Source organism: Hyaena hyaena, unplaced genomic scaffold, assembly GCF_003009895.1.
Source record: "Hyaena hyaena isolate Hyena2069 unplaced genomic scaffold, ASM300989v1 scaffold_218, whole genome shotgun sequence".
Lineage (NCBI taxonomy): Eukaryota > Metazoa > Chordata > Mammalia > Carnivora > Hyaenidae > Hyaena > Hyaena hyaena.
This window is the reverse complement of record NW_024080851.1, coordinates 980989-999517: the sequence shown is the minus strand read 5'-3', so window position 1 is coordinate 999517 and position 18529 is coordinate 980989. Positions and strand designations below refer to the sequence as shown.

General features: G+C 58.9%; 1 protein-coding gene across 5 annotated transcripts in view; it reads right to left on the bottom strand.

Annotated features, from left to right (window-relative positions):
- Window positions 1-5385: 5385 nt before the first annotated feature.
- TNS3 (tensin 3) overlaps window positions 5386-18529 on the bottom strand; it is a 197954-nt gene continuing 184810 nt past the window's right edge. For all 5 annotated transcript variants that reach the window (XM_039242960.1, XM_039242962.1, XM_039242961.1 and 2 more), the window contains 4 exons: window positions 11507-11675; window positions 10000-10068; window positions 9873-9899; window positions 5386-7727 (listed from right to left, as the gene is read on the bottom strand). In XM_039242960.1, the coding sequence (XP_039098891.1) occupies window positions 7583-7727; window positions 9873-9899; window positions 10000-10068; window positions 11507-11675 (410 nt within the window). In that variant the 3' untranslated portion in view covers window positions 5386-7582. The remainder of the gene's footprint in view (window positions 7728-9872; window positions 9900-9999; window positions 10069-11506; window positions 11676-18529) is intronic.

The window sequence follows — 18529 nt, the reverse complement described above, 5'->3', positions numbered from 1 at the left end:
CGATGTGCCTTCACGGCTGTTATCTGGTGCACTCGACCCGCACCCAGAGGTGATTTTCTTGGCAAGGTCCAGCTTCTGGTGGAGGACAGCCTCCCGGCCTGTGTGTGACGCCCCTGCTGGACTCGACAGCTTCCCTGCCCCCCCCCGCCCCCCGCCACGGCCAAGTAGGCATGGGGCTCACGGGGCCGCTGCAGAGCAGCCTCTCTCCGCGCCCCTCTCCCCTCCAGCCTCCGGCGGGGGCGGGGCACTGGCGGGTTGAAAGCTCAGGAAGGCCCCGTGACTTCTCTGGTCATTTTTACACGATAAGACGCCCCCACTCACTTGTGGCCGTGGCCATGCGGGTCCTGCAAGAGTTCAAGTTGACGCTTGGCTCAGGGCTGTCCTCCCTCCTGGGCAAGAACCCGCCCCAGACTCCCAGGGACCGAGGGAGGCTAAAGCGGGTCGGGCTCTTCCTTGCGGGGCCCCCGCCCGGGCACCAGGCGGACTTCCTCACCTCGGGCGATGTGGGGAGCTCGGCCCAGGTCTCTGGCACCCCCGGCTGCCCGCTCAGAGCCCCCATTATGGCCGGGGCTCCGCCTGTGCCCCCGTGTCCTGCCGCGTCGCCGCTCGGCCGGGCCTCCGAGCAGGGGCCCGACGCCGGCCTCCCGCCTCCGCATCAGCAGACGGGTCGCATTTCTGCGGATCAACACCAGCCGTAAGACTGTTTGACGGAGATGGTGCTTTGTCGGGGTCCCAGACAGCTGCCTGCGGCCACAGGCAGGGCCACATCCCCCCGGTGCCACGGGCGAGGGGCAGGTCCCTCCTCGCGGGGGCGCCGGGTCTCAGCCTGGGTGCCCCAGGAGTCTGGAGTCTCTTGTTTTCACCCTGACAACCGTGTTCTGGAGACACAGCGCACACCGCACCCACGTCACCCCCTCAAGATGTAAGATAGGATGGTTTCTAGTAGCTTCCGCCATCTGCCATCACCACAGCCATTAGGGGGCATTTCCATCCCCTCGGGGAGGAAGTGTGTTTTGTGGTAGCTTCTGGAATTCCTTTGTGCCTCGAATCTGAGCGCCAGGATGGCTTGTGCGGAGGGACCGCGGATGATACGCTGCGCCCCCTCGGAGCTCCCCGCCTTCGCCCGCCCGCTCCCACTCCTGGTAAAACCCAGACGCCAGTCCAAACCAGCGCCTCGGACTCGGAGGGGAAGCTTCTGGAACCAGCCGCTGAGGGGCTGTCCCGGCCTCCCCCACGCAAGCCAGTGCGGCACCCTCCGCACCCCCCCCCCGAACTCCGAAAGGCTTGTCCGCCCCTGTTCTAGGGGGGTCATTGCCACAAAGGACAGTTCGTCACTTTTCACCGAGTTTAGCGTTTCGAGGTTCGAAATGCGGATGGTCTACAAACCCTGTCAACTCTCCTGACAGACTGACCATCGACACTTCGGAAACCCAGCTATGACGGGAAATGATTACGTGCGGATCCCCAGCACGCGGAGTTCATTCTCAGGACGATCTTGCAGGAAAACACCGGGAATGTTCTCCTGTGACAAGGGCGCCTGCTCGGGGGGCCTGTCACAGCCGCAGAGTGAGCGCGCGCCAGAGCCCAGGCGCCTGGCATCATGACGACCCTCGTGCGACCATTTGCTGCGCCACCTGCAGGCCGGCGGCCGACAGCGCAGCGCGGTTGGCACGGGCGGCCCCGCCCCGCTGCAGCAAGCCCCGCTGGCCACCAGGGGGCAATGCCGCCCGCGAGGAGCTCGGCGCCACCGGCTGGCGCACAAATCCCAGGACACTGCAGGATTTCAGTTCGGAGGGAACATTCCGGGCCAAATGTGGGGCAAAGTGCAGCTGGAAGAGCCAGTTCACGGGCAGTCGCTCCCCGGGCGGGAGTGTGCCGGGACGGGCCTCTCGGGGAGGACTCAGGCCTCGAGGCCCCCCGCTGTCCGGCTGGGGCACCAACGGGAAGACACTAAACCAAAGGAAAGGGTGACCGCAAAGTACTGATTCGTTTCCAGACCTGTGTCCCGATGGTCGCCAAGCTGCTGACCTTTCCTGACCCTGAGTGTCATTATCTGTGAGTGGGCGAGGGCCACCTGCCCGTGGCCGCCTGCAGCTCTGTGTGTCCGAGCAGGCAGGTCCCCTGGGGGCCCCACCCTGCGCCGGGAACAAGGGCGGCCTCAGGCAGTGGGACAGGCGGCCACCCCGCCGGCCGTGAGGGGCCCTGTCCCCCACCACAGTGTGCATTGAGTGGGGGCTGCCTGAACTCTGCAACCCAGGGAGGTGGACCCATAAACCAACGCTAACCCGCAGGTGCTGGCACTGTGCTTGGTAAACAGTAGGCACTCAACCAATGTCTGCTTTATTGTCCCAGTTACACCCGCTGCGCTGCCAGGTGACTGCACACGGTCCATGGAACTGTGAGCTCCCCGCCCCCCCCAGGATGCACGCCTCCCCCTGATCCACCCTCCGCTTCGTGGGTCAGGTCACGGGCAGTCTTGGCGAGTGTCTGTCGGGGCTTGAAACCGTGCCTTTTGCTGCCAGGGGAGGGGGGTGGGGGGGTGCGTTTCTCTATTAGGTCCTGTTGACGCTCATGGGACCCGGGGCCCCGCGTCCTCTGTGGAGCTCTCCGCTCTGCCGAGAAGGGAGCGTCGAGCCCCCAGCCACACAACTGTGGGGCGGCCTCTCCTGGTGGCAGCGGCTTGGCTTCCGCCGCCGAGGCTCTGTGGTCCCGTGGGTGCGCGTCCAGGGCCGTCGGGGCTTCCCGGGCTCCAGTCCTCTAGGGCTGTAGGGTGCGCCTCCTGGTGCTCAGCTGTGTTGTGTGCCCTTCGGTTTTTAAAATTCATGTTGGCAAGATGGGTCTTCTTAAGTCCTTCTGATTCCCACCTGCGGCCACGGAATCTGAAGGGTCGTGTAAGCAGCACGTGGCTGGGTCGTGTGGCTCTCCTCCGCCAAGCTCTGTCCTGTGGCCAGTGAACTCAGTTCAGGCATGTTAAAAAATTTAGTTTTACATTTATTTATTTCTGAGAGACAGAGCGTGAGTAGGGGAGGGGCAGAGAGTGAGTCCCAAGCAGACTCCGTGCTGTCAGCGCAGAGCCCGACACGGCGCTCGAACCCACGAACGGTGAGGTCACGGCGGCTCCCTGACTGGGGAACCCGCAGCAGATGATTGCACAGATTTTTGTGGCTGTCGTCTGTCTTGAATCTATAGGCCGGGTCTTCGTGGATTTGGGGTCTTTGGTGGCTGCCTCGACTACTCCGTAGCCCCCCTCTCCTGCTCCCCTTCCGGGACTCGAGGACACTGCAGTAGGGTCGTGACTGTCCCCACGGGTCCCAGAGGCTGCCCACTTCTTGGGGGGGGGGGGGGCCAGACTCCCTCACTCACCCTGGAGGGCAGGGCCCCTCTCCTGGTGCCTCCCTCCACTACTGCCTCGAGCGAGTTCTGTTTTGCACCTTTCTGTTCTGTAATGGAAACTTCTCTCTGCTTCTTTTCCATCGCTTGTTTCTTTGCCGGGCTTTTGTGTCTCCACTTGTGTGAGGACGACTCGCAGGTGCTGGAGCCTCTCCGTTGCTTCTCGTCCTCAGGGCGAGTTCTAGCCTCGGATCCACCCCATTGTCAGGGACAGGGACTCTTGTCTCCTGGCCTCAGTTTCCCGGTTCCTGCTATACGGGTGGTTTGGGTGGTTTTCTACCATCGCCGGGACCTTTGGGCACTTATGTTAGGAGCCTTTGGGTCCCACTAACCTCTGATCGGTCAGCAGGCAGTGGCCGGTCGCAGATGTGGCCCTGGGTCCCGGCCTGCGCTGGGCTGTGCCCACACGGACGGCGGCTCAATCGTCACCATGTTGCCACAGTGCTTTGGTCTGTGTGGTCCCCTGATGCTGAGGGTGTCTGTGGGAGAGGGCAGTGGAGCTGTGGCGCAGGGAGGCTTCCGTGGCCAAGCCGTTCTGTGGACCCCAGGATAGTGGGAGACAGACTGCGCTTCCTGGGGGGGGCATGGCCTCCTCCTGCTGTCCTCCACCACCACGGTGTCCAGATCCACGGGGACAGAGGTCTTGGGCCAGCTCACCTGTGGTGGCGGAAGCCTTTTCCTGGCACCTCCCAAGGCAAAGGGCTTTGGGGGTCAAGGCCATTTCTTCCTGGATCCTTTCCTCGTTCCCAGCCTTGTACCCACATGTGTCTGGGGACAGCCAGTCCCTCCCCTGCATGTGCCCGTGGCCCCAAGTCCACCTGGAAACTCCAACTTTGAGTCTGCTGTGTGAACTGGGACCCTGAGGCCCAGGGAAGTTCAGCCCACGACCCCGGTGATCACACTTACCTGTCGGCAACGAGCAACCATGACAGAGGATGGTTGTGAGAAGTCCCTTGTGGGCAGGACGAGGGGCGCCCACCTCCAGGAGATCCAGGGCCCCCGGCAGGCAGAGCAGGCGCCCATCTTCAATAGATCCCGGCTCCTGCGGGGGCGGGACCCCGACGCCTCTGACGCCGTCTTCAGCGGACCCAGGGTCCCCAGGGGCAGGACCCAGACGCCCAGCGCCAGTACGTCCGCCAGCAGCAGCCCCTGCGTGACGCACAGCGAGCTCACCCCCTGCACAGGGCACACTCCAGGCCACGGTGACAAATGCCAGCTGTGCTCCTGGGGGGCCCAGCCCCTGCCCCCCACACCTCCTGTCGGACACGACACCTCGTTGCGCTCCTGGCTGGGTCCGAAGCAGTCGTGGTGTTCACACGAATGATGATAGCGACCTCACCTGCACCCCAGCCTGCAGTGGGAATGGCAGGCCGTGTCTGGTGCAGCCCAGTGACCGTCCCCCCACCGGGGCCTGGGCGACAGCAGCTCCAGGCTTTCGGGACGTAGAGAGTGAGGGTCCACGGGTCCTGTGTCCCCATCATCTACGTCAGGAGGGACGTCAACCAGGGAAGGGGGCCCAGACCCACGAAGGCAAAAGCCAGCATGATGGGCCCCCACCCGGCGGGGGGTGTTTGAGGAGAGGGGTGCTGGATGTGACCCGCACCTATTATTGAAGCAACAGGCAAACCCACCAGACTTCAAGTTCACGTTCAGCCCCAGCTCTGTAGAGGCTGGGAAAAGTCCCTTGGGGGGCTGGACATCAACACACATCAGTGTCTGCTCTGACAGAAAATGTGAGCAATGCCACACATTAGGAGTAAATTCTTGGGATCTTCAAATATAATTTATCAAATGTCTCTGGGCATAAATCTCAAAATGTGTTCCTAAGGGCAAAATGTGAATTTATCACGGAATCCAATGACCCACCAAAAAATCCACCTCAAACTCCCACACACACGTGCACACACCTATGCACACACACATGGGCCAAGAGATGTGCACACGCACACTTTCACCCGCCGCAAGGAATGCCTGCCTCACCGACGCGTTCCTGTGTTTATAATTTTATTATACTCTGAATAGAGATGGTATTTGAAAAGCAGAGAAAATGACTATACAAAGGTTTATAGAACATTCATTTACATACTGGATATATTCTTTACAATATAAGAAAAGTAAAAATACCCACTAATAAGTAAGGCAGAGGAGGAGACGTGAGGTCTCGGACGCCGGGGATCCACGTGGAGACCCTTAAATTCGGTGTGACTTAACGTGGTTACAGGTTAGCACTGGGGGATGCAGCACACGGTTAATGAGCAGGTTAATAGGACCCTGGCTACGACCCCGTGGGGGGGCAGGCCTCGGCGACCTCCCAGGACAGGACCCCTGTGCCTGTGGGCGCCCGGAGGCCAGGAGCTGGGATGGACCCTTCCCAGGAGCGACCCCAGGGTGGGGCAGGGCTCCCCCAGGTCTGAGCCCCGAGTTCATGGATTCAGAACTGCATGTGTCACACCTGCTCACCAGAACCCGGGAGGCCGCCTCCCTCGGCTCTGGAGAGGGAGTGAACTTCCTGACGCCCTGACCCCTTGAAGGAGAAACCGCAGCCAGCAGGTCCGTTCAAAAAGCAAGCAGGTGTGGCTTCTGGAATGTTCTGGACACGGGAGGCCCCAATGCCTCAGTCACCCGCAGCCTGTGCTCCCGAATCCCATACCCGCCCTCGCGCTATGTCTGAACGAGCCCTCTCTTCCTTCGTCGGGAGGACGTGGACCCCGGCCGCCGTCTCTGGGTCACACGGGGCAGAAGCCATCTCAGGCTGAGGTCTCCTTGGCCACATTTCTGCTGCGAAGGGAAAGCGGAGGTACCAGCGGCCTGGGAGGTGTCACCGGGGGCTCTGGGAGATGCCCGCACACTCCCCTACGCCTGCCCCTGCACCCGTTGGTGGAGAAGGTCCGCAAAGACCAAGGCAAACATTTGGCACAGAAATGAGGCACTTGTGTTTGGTTCGATAGGAAACAGCCAGGGAGCACGTCTGCCTGCCTCGCGCCCACAGGGACTTGCGCGTTCCGGCTGCACGCGGTGACGTTGGTCTCTGGCCCACTTATGACAGAGGCTTCACAAGGCACGCTCCCAACTCCTGGGGTGGCCATCGGTGACCCCTGGGGCCCCAAGAGCTGGTGTGGACTTTGGAAAGCCAGGCAGGAGGGCAGTTCCAGGGCCGAGAGGCGCCTCACGCCAAAGACTGAGGTGCAGGACTCCCGGCATGAACGGCACACCCAATTCGGTCTCCAGGGCGGTGCAGAGGAGCGGCCCCCAGCCTGGAAGGTCTGAGCCTCGCGTCTTCCTCCTCCTCCTCCCCTCTGCTCAGGACACTAGAAACACAGGGTCCCAGCGGGGGCCCCAAAGGCAGGACAGGTGGCCGGCAGCTCACACGGGGGTGAGTCTAAACCCGAATGGGACCCACCCTCCAGAACCTTCCCCCACAGAAAGGACGTCACCCGCAGCCTGGACACGCAACGTTGACCGTCAGGCTGGAGGTGGTTGAGGCCCCCGATCGCGGGTGCACCCACCAGGGCTCAGCCCGCAGCCTGCAGCGATGGGGCCCTGTCCCCTCCAGCAATAGGAAAGTGTCATCATAAATAATTTGGCATAAGTAGAATATAAATTACACAACACGGCATTTCCCATCCGTCTTCCTTCTCCCCTCATGGCCAGTGCGCCGCTAGGTCCCGGCGTGGGAGCAGGAGGCTGGGCTGCCACGCGCCGGGCTGACGCTCTCTGGCGTTACGGTGCCCCTCTGGCGAGGGACCAGGTGACCTGCGTGGTCCTCACAGCCAGCGTGCTGTCCCCTCCCCAGAGTTCTGGAAGGGCCCGGGCTGCACGAACCTTCGTCAAACACACGCCACCTTCTCAGCTGGCATCTGTTGTGGAGGAGGGATGTGCCCCCCCGGGGCGCGGGACGGACAGGGCCTCCGCGCCGGCGATGCCCCCCCACTCACTCAGGGCCACTGCCGAGGGGCCGGGCGTCGTCCTTCCCACAAATGCCGGCGTGCAAGGCACACATGTGTCCCCTGCGACGGAGCAGAGCCCGGGTGGGCGCTGCAGGAAGCTGTGGGGGGCAGTCTCTCAGGGACGGCCAGGAGGCAGCGGGGCTGTGTCCCCAAATCTGTAAAGCCGGATGAGGAATGCCTCCCCCTCCCGGGGCTGCAGGGTCAGGCTCGCCAGCCCACGCGGCGCTGCCCCGGCCCCTCTTGGCTCAGATCTTCTTGGGGGAGCCGATCATGACCTTTGACACAAAGTTGACGATGGCGCTGGCGGGCTGCTCCGGGTCGTGCTCTGCAAATAGGTGGCACACATTGTCTGTGGCGCTGCCCTGCTTCCGGGCCACGAACCCGAAGACTCTGCAAAGGAGAGGAGAGGTCAGAGCGCCAGAGTCCAGGGGCCCAGGCGTGCATGTGACCCTCCACCTGCTTCCTGCCACCCTGCCGCTGCTGCTACCTGGCACTCCTGCTGCCCCCAGCCCAACACCCGTCCCCACCTGCCGTCACATGTCCCCACCTGCCGGTCACCTGTCCACACCAGCCGTCACATGTCCCCACCTGTCCCTATCTGCCCACACCTGTCCCCACCTGCCGTCACGTCCCCACCTGTCCCCATCTACTCACACCTGCCAAACACCTGTCCCCACCTGCCGGTCACCTGTCCACACCAGCCGTCACATGTCCCCACCTGTCCCCACCTGCCCACACCTGTCCCCACCTGCCCATCACCTGTCCCTACCTGCCCACACCTGTCCCCACCTGCCCATCACCTGTCCCCACCTGCCCACACCTGTCCCCACCTGCCCATCACCTGTCCCCACCTGCCCACACCTGTCCCCACCTGCCCATCACCTGTCCCTACCTGCCCACACCTGTCCCCACCTGCTGTCACATGTCCCCACCTGCCCACACCTGCCCAACANGCTGCCCACACCTGTCCCCACCTGCCCATCACCTGTCCCCACCTGCCCACACCTGTCCCTACCTGCCCATCACCTGTCCCTACCTGCCCACACCTGTCCCCACCTGCTGTCACATGTCCCCACCTGCCCACACCTGCCCAACACCTGTCCCCACCTGCTCACACCTGCCCATCACCTGTCTACACTTGTCCCCACCTGCCCACACCTGTCCTCACCTGCTGGTCACCTGTCTACAATTGTCCCCACCTGCTCACACCTGCTGTCACATGTCCCCAACTGTCCCCATCTGCCCACACCTACCTGACACCTGTCCCTACCTGCCCAAACTTGCCCACACCTGCCCGACACTGTTCACACCTACTTACACCTGTCCCCATCTGCTCACACCTTCCCACACCTGTCTACACCTGCTCGATACCTGTCCACATCGCTCACACCTGTCTACACCTGCCTGATACCTGTCCACACCTGCCCACACGTGTCCACCTCCCAAACCTTGTGGAGGAAGCAGGTAGGTGGCTGGCCACCGCCCTGGTCCATTCCTGGCCAGAATCCTGCAGACGCTGGACAGGACGGGCTCCTGAGCCCCACCCAGCACATGGACTGGGGTCTCCCAGAGGAAACCCAGGGTCCTCGGGGACGGGGGCAAGTGGCTTGCTCTCTCCTCGATCAGGTCACGTGGAGGCACAGACCCTGAGGGGCCCCGGGGCAGTGAGGGGCGCGCTCGCACCCTTGGGGGTCAGGGCTCCCCTCTCCAGCCCCCTACGGCCCAGTCACAAACAGCGCACTACTGAGGACTGAAAAGTAGCACGTCTAATCATTCTTCTTAGACAAACTGAAGCCGTTTGTGGGCCCTCTCATGAGCCCTCAAGTTCACACAGTGACTTCTACTGTCTGTTTCCCAGGCAGACTCCTTCTCTTTCTTCGAAAAATGAAGAATTTTTTTTTGTTCCCATTTAGCAGTTTCCAAGCTACAAGAGGGCTCAGCTCGAGTAACCCTGCTGAGGTCGCACATTCCACGCGGCCACGAGCCCGTCAGCCCTGCGTGCCCAAGTGGGGGCAGCCCGGGCCCCGCCTGGGGTCAGACCCTGAGACAAACAGGACTGGGAGATGGGGACCCCAGAGCCAGACCTGTGAGGTCACGTTCCTGGCCGTCAAGCTGAGGTTACACGGAGGAAGCCGGCCTGGGGGGTGTGGACAGCTCCGGAAAGTTCTGGGAGCACCAGGAGAGGGCGGGCCAAAACCATGCGCTCCCTGTGTCTGGGAAAACTGACCACCGTGTGGTTCACGCTCCCATGCGGGAAGTCCTTCCTTCCACCCTGACCTTGACACGCACGCAGCTAGTGCCACTCTGAGCAGCCAAAAAGCTGTGCGATCTGGTCTGTGCTGTGCCTTCAAAGAAAAGCACACCCTGAGCAGGTGTCCCCCCTCCCCCCATGGAAAGGGATGCTTTCATTTCCGTTTACAGCACAACCTAACCCACTGGCCTGACTCAGTCCTCTCCTGATGAGAAAGCATGTTTGGAAACCCGGTGAGAGGATGTACTCTGGGGAAGGAAGGCACCGACGCCCCGGGATCTTACCGCGAGCAGGGGCCGTCCGTGATCCACCTTGCAGATCAAAAGAAAAGGAAGAGTTATGTTAGTTTCCTTACCAACTTATCGGGCAAAGGAAGCTTAGTACCGCTTGATACAAACGGGGGTCTCTTACTTCCTGTCCTGCGGATCCAGCGCGCAGAAAATCACACTGCTCACAGGGTAGTGCCTCCGGAAGAAGAGTCTGTGGGGTCAGGGCGGAGAGGACAGGGTCCCGGCACAGGGCGTTAGGGTGGTGGTGATGCACATTTGCAGCCCCCCACCCCCAGAAGGCAGTTTTATTACTGGTCTCAGAGAGGAGAGACATGCACGCCCATCAGAAATGCAGAGAGTGGGCGCTGGAGAGCTCGTGCTCGGCGAGAGGAAAGCTCTCAGCAGAGCTACGCTGGGCAAGTGCCGGCTGCCTGAAGGTGGGGACCGAACCCGGGAGCCCTGGCGGGAGATACCGGCGAGCCAGGCCTTCCTGTGCTCGGCCCGCCAGCCAGCCGCCGTCTCCAGCTGTGGTTCCTTGCTGGGGACAGAGTGTCCGCAAGGACGGGAGCCTGGCTCCGGTACGAGGAAGCACCGGGGCGCACTGTGAACTCTGGGACCGGCCACAAGCGGGCACCAAGGGCGGGTCGGGGCTGCGCTGGGGAAGGCACTGCCCCGCTGGCCGGCGTCAGGGGCCTGGCCCTGAGCCCCAAGATGTCCTGCCGCCTGTCTGCTCTCTTACTAATCACACCAGTCTGTTTCCATAACAAGTACACGGGAAGTGCCTCTGAGATGCCTTCGATCCTGAGGTCAAAGGCCCCACTGAGGGGAGGCCCGGGCACGCCGCTGTCTGTGCACCTGACTCGCTCCTCTTTCCCGCCGGGACCCCTGCTGGGTAGAAACCACTTGGTGACAGCGGTGATGAAGGCCACCGAGATTCTGTCTATCATCCAAACAGATAACATTATCACACTCCACAGAACGTCCAGATTACGAAGAATGATCATTACTGGTCTGTGCTACCCTTACGTAGACCTGATCGTTATTATAATTACCTGGATACTGAAATGGCATCTAGCGAGGTCACCTGAGTGCAGGGTCACCTGAGGCAGGACAACCACCTGGTAAGGGTGGGCTCTGCCACGGTCCCTGAGTGCTTTTACAGAATCAACTTAAAAGATGTTTGTGTTTCAACGTTATACAGGTGGGGCGCCTGGGGGCTCAGCTGGTTAAGCATTGGACTATTGATTTCAGCTCAGATCCTGATCTCACAGTTCGTGGGTTCAAGCCCTGTTTCAGGCTCTGTGCTGACACTGCGGAGCCTGTTTGGGGTTCTCGTTCTCCCTCTCTGTCTGCCCCTCCCTCGCTCACTTGTGCTGTTTCCCTCTCAAATAAACTTAAAAAAATTTTTTTAAATAAAATTATACACATGTGTGTGATACTCAAAGGTCCATTGTCTCTTTCTCTTTTTTTTTTTTTTTTTAAACAATTTTACCGAGTCCTAAAAAGAACACCTTTGGGCTGAACATCAGGGGTTCGTGAGCAGCTCCCGGGAGGTACGGGAGGACAAGGAACCACGGACAGCGGGCGTGTCCACAGGGGCCGCGTGGGCTGGCAGGAGGTCTGACCGCAAGGTGCCTGGGGACACTCACTTCCTCTGATTGTCCGTCAGGGTGATGCCCTGGGCAGACACCTTGAAGTGCACGACCGTGCACAAGGGAGGCGGCTGCTGGACCAGCGTGAGGCTTAGGGCCTTCTGGACGGCTTGGTGGCCGGTGAGGGACTCCATCTCCACCGAGTTCAGGTACCACACGTTACAGGCTGCGAGGCACAAGGGGGAAATGTGTGTTAACGCGACCCCTGCCGGGCGCCCCTGGCGCAAAGCCCTTTGCCCCCGATTCTGAAGGCGTGGAGAGTGAGGGACCAGGGACACACCTGCCTCCACGTCACATCCCAGGAGTCTCCTGGCGTCCCCGGGGGGCTGCGGACTCCTCCCCAGCCTTAGTGCAGATCAGGAAGCGCACCAGAGGGAGGCGTCTGTGCAATGTGCGTGACTCACAACAGTCTGGGTGTGCAAGGCCGCACACACCCAACCGCGCCCCAGCCCTGTCAGACGCCAGGGTCCGTGTGAGTGTCCGCAGGTGGTGAACTGCTGGCCGCCCACTGCCTCCAGATGCTGTAATTCACAGCTGATTTTTAAAGTCTGAGAGGCTCTGGGGCCTCAGAAAGCCTCAGAGCTTCCGTGAGGGAGGAAGACCCGGTTCACACCACCGAGCGCATCGGGGAAACAAAGCTGAGCCCTGGGTCCCGGGTTGCCGGGCGCTACAAGCCTGTCAGCCAGGCTCTCACCAACGTAGCGGGGAAAAGCCACCCAAATACAATCATCAGGGTCTCCGGAACAGGCCGAGAATGAAGGAGGAAGGTTCCAGAACACTTCCCGGGTGGGGTCTTCCGCCAGAGTGTCCCCCCAAGGATCCTCTGACACGGTCAGTGGGCATTTCCTCCGAGACACTAATGTTTCTCCACGAAGCTCACCAAGCCGTCCGCTCACTCCCACCCCCACCAAGCAGAGCGGAGGCTTCACCCAACGTGGCCAGATGTGCCCCGTGCCATTGGGCATCGTCAGAGAGAAGTCCCCATCCCACGGAACACAAGTGCTTCTGTGTCCCCGAGTTCCGCTGGCGCTGCTGGGTCCTGAGGACGCTCATACACGTTACAGAGACCATTTCGGCCGGTCTGTACCCCGTCCCGTGTGAAGGGCCTGGAGATGCCAGGAAGGTGCCGGAAACCTCGCAGCCCCTGGGCATCTAAGCCCCCGTGCCACCCAAGCTTTGTGATGGCCAGGGAGGCGTCTAGCGGAACCTGCCGGGTACCAGACATGTTCTGTGAGGGTGAGCCGTGGACCTTCCCGTGTGGGACTGTGCCCAGCCACGGACATGCTTGCAGACAAGGCCACGTGCTGGTCCCGACAGCAGACGCCCCTTCAGATTCCCACGCCGGCCCCTGCATGTTCTCACCAGGAGGGGGCGCTCAGGGGCAGGCGGAGATGGGAGCCGCACCCCGCTGGCCTCCACCAGCCCCACCATCCTGACCCTGAGAGCCACCGTGAGTCAACAGGGTCCTCACAGGTGCAGCTGCCCAGTGCTGCACGCCTGCCACGCTCTGACCGAATGACTTCCGCGAGACGCGGGCGTGAACCAGAGCAGACCTGAGGACGGTCACTGGGCAGAACCTCCCAGGAGGCTCGGGGCGCAGGGCTGCACTCACTGACCCAGACGGGGTTCCACCTCCGAGAAGGCTGTGCAAGGAAACCTTCCATGGCAACGTAGGCCGACCTCCCCACCCTCTCATGACCAGCATGACGTGACGGCAGCCAGCGGTGGCCACGGCCGACGCGATGTGGTTCGCCGGGAAGCCAGAAAGAGAGGATTTCTCAGCACAAGGAGATGTTTCCTTCTCCTCGTGTTGCATTGAGGCGAGAAGTCACATGCGAGCTGAGCCCCGCCGCGTACCCACCACTCGAGTTACATACCCAAACCCTCGGCTCGCACCCTGGCCGTTTCTGAAAACCACACACACGGCAGAGGTTAACAGGGAAAGCATACTAAAAGCCACATCCAAGCTACAGTCAGGCGTGTAAAAGAAAAAGCGTGTGTGTGTGTGTGTGTGTGTGTGTGTGTGTGTGTGTGTGTTTGTGAGAGCAGGGGCTGGATGGATGCCTGGAAAATTTACCACAGTGTGATTTTCAGGGGAGGGGGGCGGGTGGAGGGACATTCTGCCTTTGATTTCATTCCTGTCCCTGGAATGCGGTTCCAAAAGAAAGAAAAAAGGAAATTCTGATCTAACTCCAGAGAAATCCCACAAAGTTGGCACAGCCTGGCTCTGAGCCGGGACAGGCCGCCACCACCAGCCCCCTCACTCCCACACGCCCGCTCCCTTGTAGCATCACAAATGGCCTTTTGATGAGCAGTCGGGGTTGGGGACTCTGAAGGCAGAGTCGGGTTGCCCATCCCCAAAGCAGAGAAGGGAGGTGTCACATCCGGGGACAGCTCGGAGCTCTGGGTCCCTGGGGCCCCTGCCTTCCAGCAGAGGAGGGGGATTGTCCCTTGGACCAGGCCCCTGGGGACTAGCGCTCTGGGCAGGGGTGACCGCCTGCAGTGGGGTCACTCCCGTCAGACCCATGGGGACCAAAGCCTCGGGACACACGGCTTCCCCCAGCCCGGCCGTTCCTGGGAACAGCCGTGCCAGATCCAGAAGAGCAGGCGTAGTGCACAAAGGTACCTCCCAAGCACGGTCTGTGCCGGGCGGCCAGAAACACGCCAAACAAGGAAACAGCAGGACGGGCAGCCACAAGGAGCCAACTCGCCAGGCGGACCATTTCGCAGCCGCTAAAAAAATGAGACGCACAGCCTGTGCAAAACACGGAGACCTTCTTATGCGACTTGAGACGGAAAAAGGTCCAGGGTGCATGGGAATCAGGCCTTGGGGCAGTTCCCCTCCCCTCTCTCTTCCGTGTCTTCCCTCCGTTCCACTCACAGAACTCAGCCTTCTTTTAGAAAGAAAACAAATGGCACGACAGGGCGAGTTAGGAACACAGCCTCATGGTTCTGGGACACGAGCCAGGGGCCCGCTAGCGCCCCCTCGGGATGGACCAGTGCCTCTCCAACAGCACCCGGAAAGAGAAGGACCAAAACCCCAACAGTCACCGAGGCCAGAACATCGCAGGAGGCCTGGGCCTGAAGGAGGGAGCTGCACCAGGGACCTGTGCATCCTCACCAGGCCGCCCCTGCTAACACCCCCGAGCGCGGCTCCCTCAGCTCCGCGGGAAGAAGACTTCAGATGGGACTTTCGAGAACTGCTACCAGTCCTGAAGCTGGATTAGGACACTCACAAAATTTAAGAAAAGATAGGGGCGCTTGGGGGGCTCGGTCGGTTGAGCATCTGACTTCGGCTCAAGTCACAATCTCGCGGTTCGTGGGTTCGAGCCCCACGTCGGGCTCTGTGCTGACAGCTCAGAGCCTGCTTTGGCTTCTGTGTCTCCCTCTGTCTCTGCCCCTCCTCTGCTTGCACTCCTCTCTCTCTCTTACTCTCAAAAATAAAATGAACATTTACAAATGCAAATTTAAGAAAAAAGAATAAATCCACTTCCTTGAGGTGATCGCCAGTGGGACAGTCTGACCGCTTCCTGCCACAGTCTCCTGCCCTGTGGGTCTCGGGGAGCTCCCTGCCGCTCTGTCCTCACTCCAGCCTCATACCTGTGTCCTCATTCCGCTCCCAGTCTTGTCGCCCATGAAGGGAGCTGCGTGGAAAGGGAACCCCTCCGTGTGTCTTAGAAACATGAGATTTCAAAAGAACACGGGCTCCGTGCCACCTGGTGTAAACACTCAGCTCAGATGCTCACAGAACCCCTCCAGGTCCACCTCAAGTCCTGGGAACGGCCACCCTTTACAAAGCAATCTGTTCCGTATCGCTGATACCCCCATATATTATTTAATGAGGTTCTAAAGCAGACTTAAAAGCGATAAGCCACAATAGGAGAAAAAACTTCTGTAAATATTTGAGAGAGAGAGAGAGAGAACATGAGGGGGATGGGCAGAGAGACAAGGAGACTCGGCGGGGTTCAAACCCATGAAACGGTGAGATCATGACCGAGCCAAAACCAAGACTCAGATGCTTACCTGACGGAGCCGCGCAGGCGCCCAAACAAAATGCTTTAACATCTAAAAATAAGGGCTATTACGGTTCTCAATTACGACGAACTGATCCACTGACCCACTTATTAACTGGAGGTGTGCTACGGAAATGTTTGATACCCACATAGTGTACGGAGGAACATGCCAGGTGGCCTGTCGTGAGAAGATACGAAGCCACATGCAGAGACCAGAGGCATGTGGGCCGGAGTGCAAAGCTGAACCAAGTGCAAAGCTGCACCCGGAGACATCACAGCGGCGCCCCGTGCATGGAAAGGCCACTTCTCCTGGGCCGGGAATAGCACTTCCCATGAAAACACAGTGGAAAGTGTACAACAACCCCATGAGGGGCCGTGTCATAGTTCCCAAGGCGGCCTTCAATGTCAGAGTCACTTGGTCTTTGCCGCCATGTTGTGGTGAGAGATTATTATCATCCTTACACTGAGGTCCGCGTGGCTGAGTGCACGGCTGGAGGTTGAAACCCTCAGTGGCAGAGCCTGGACTCGAACCCAGGATTGACACGGCCACGTTCCGTGTCCTGGGATTTCACATTCTAACACACTCACTGTTTGGGGCAAACTTTGTCATCTGTGTTCTGGCCACACAGAACTTATCCCTCAAGGATAAGTCTGAAAAGAGTTCAACACACAATCATCCATTGTGAAACAAGAGAGATGAATGTTAGCTGGGCGGGAACAGGCCCCATGATGGGGAGTTACCGCGCGGAAGAACAGTGCACACTGCACAGAGGAAGGAATGAGAAAAGGGCTGTACGTTGCACTGCCCTCCATCTTGGAGCCACACCTATAAAGTATTCAACAGATACAAGGTTGAAAGGAGGGATTTCAAGCCCAGGCTTCCACCAGACTCCGAAATTCCCTCCCCGACATTCCTGAGAGCAAACATCTACCATGTATGAAAAGGCCTCCCATGGGGAACTCGGTTCCCTCGAAGCTGCGGACCCACAGGAGTCCTGTGGCCTCAGCCTTGTCCACACCAGGGCCACTAGGGCTGCATCTAACACTCCAACAGTGAATGGGGTGAGAGAACATGGCAGCAAACAAGTTTAGTGTTCCAGCCAATCCCTTCCCCATCCACCAGCCGAGGACAATCGCAATTGTAACTGAAAGAACAAAACAATTTAGGTTAGCAGCCCCAAAAGTGGAATGCCTAGGGATAAATCCAATATAATTATGTATAAGATCTACTGACGAGGAGAACTATAAAACTTTGAAAGAACACACAACAACTGAATAAATGGAGAAATCCCACTTCACAGCTAGGAGGGCTCAATTTTGTCAAGATGTCAGTTCTTCTCTACTTGATCTCTAGATTCAATACGATTTCCACAAAAATTCCAGCAAGTTATTCTGTGGATATTGACAAACTGGTTCTGGAGTGTATTTGGAGGCAAAAGACCAATAGCAGCCAACATGACATCAAAGGAGAAAGCACAGAGTTGGAAGACTGACACTAATGACTTCAAGATATGTTAGGGAGCTGGAAGTCAAGGCTGTATCATCAGTCAAAGAACAGACAGATCCATGGAACACGACAGAGAGCAGAGACACAGACCCCAACAATATGGTCAACCAACCTTTGACAAAGGAGCAAAGCCAACACAATGGAAAAAAGATGGTGCTGGAAGGGCGTCCACGTGCAAAATGGGGACTCCAGAGAGCTCCGCCCCCACACCCACTCAGAGTGGACCACAGACCTGAATGTAACATGTGAAACTAGAACACTTCTGGAAGATCCCGCAGAAGAAAATCTAGACCATCTTGGGTTCGGTGATAATTAAAAAAAAATTTTTTTAATGTTTTATTTATTTCTGAGAAAGAGACAACATGAGCAGGGGAGGTTCAGAGAGAGAGGGAGACACACAATCTGAAACAGGCTCCAGGCTCTGAGCTGGCTGTCAGCACAGAGCCCGACACGGGGCTCGAACCCACAAACCGCAAGATCATGACCTGAGCCGAAGTCGGATGCTTAACTGACTGAGCCACCCAGGTGCCCCGATAATTTTCTAATAGAACACAAAAGTCACGACCCATGAAAGAAAGAACTGGTGAACTTCTGCTTTGCGAGAGACCGTGTCAAGAGCCTGAGAAGGTGAGCCACAGACGGGAGGAAATATGTGCAAGAGACACGTCCAATAAAGGACTGGTCTCCAAAATATACAAAGAACTCTCACCAGTCAACAATAAGAAAACAACCAACCCAATTTACAAAATGGGCGAAATCCCTTAACAGACATCTCACCAAAGAAGGTGAGAGACGGCAAAGAAGAGACGGTCCCCGTCATGGGTCATCGAGGAAATGCAGCGAAAACATCAATGGCACCACTACACACCTAGAAGGACGGCCACACTCCAGAATCCTGATGACACCCAGTGCTGGCGAGGATGTGGAGTGGTGGGAACGCTCACGCGTGGCTGGTGGGAAACACCCTCTCACCACCAGATCCGGCAACCGTGCTCCATGGCATTTAACCCAAGGAGGGGATGTCTGCACATGGATGCTCACAGCAGCTTTATTCGTAGTTGCCGGAAGCTGGAAGCAATCCAGGTGACCCTCAGCGGATGAACGGATAAATCAGGCATGGTCCCTCCAAACGATGGAGTTATTACTCAGTGCTAAAAAGGAAATGAGCTCCGAGCCCCGACGAAGGAGACTTACACTTAGACTATCACTAAGTGATAGAAGGGAACGTGAGGAGGCCACAAACTATACGATCCCAGCTAGAAGACATTCTAGAAAAGGTTCCACTTTGAAGACTTAAGTGAAAGCACCAGTGTTACCCAGGTTTGGAGAGCAGGGGTGAGCAAGTGGAGCACCGAGGGATTTTAGGACAGCAACATACCCCGAGGGGCCCTCTAACGGTGGACACATGTCATTACCCACTTGTGCAAACCCACCAAGAGCGAGCCCCAGTGTAGACTGTGGACTCTGGGTGATGACCTGTAAATGCTGTGGGGGGGGGGG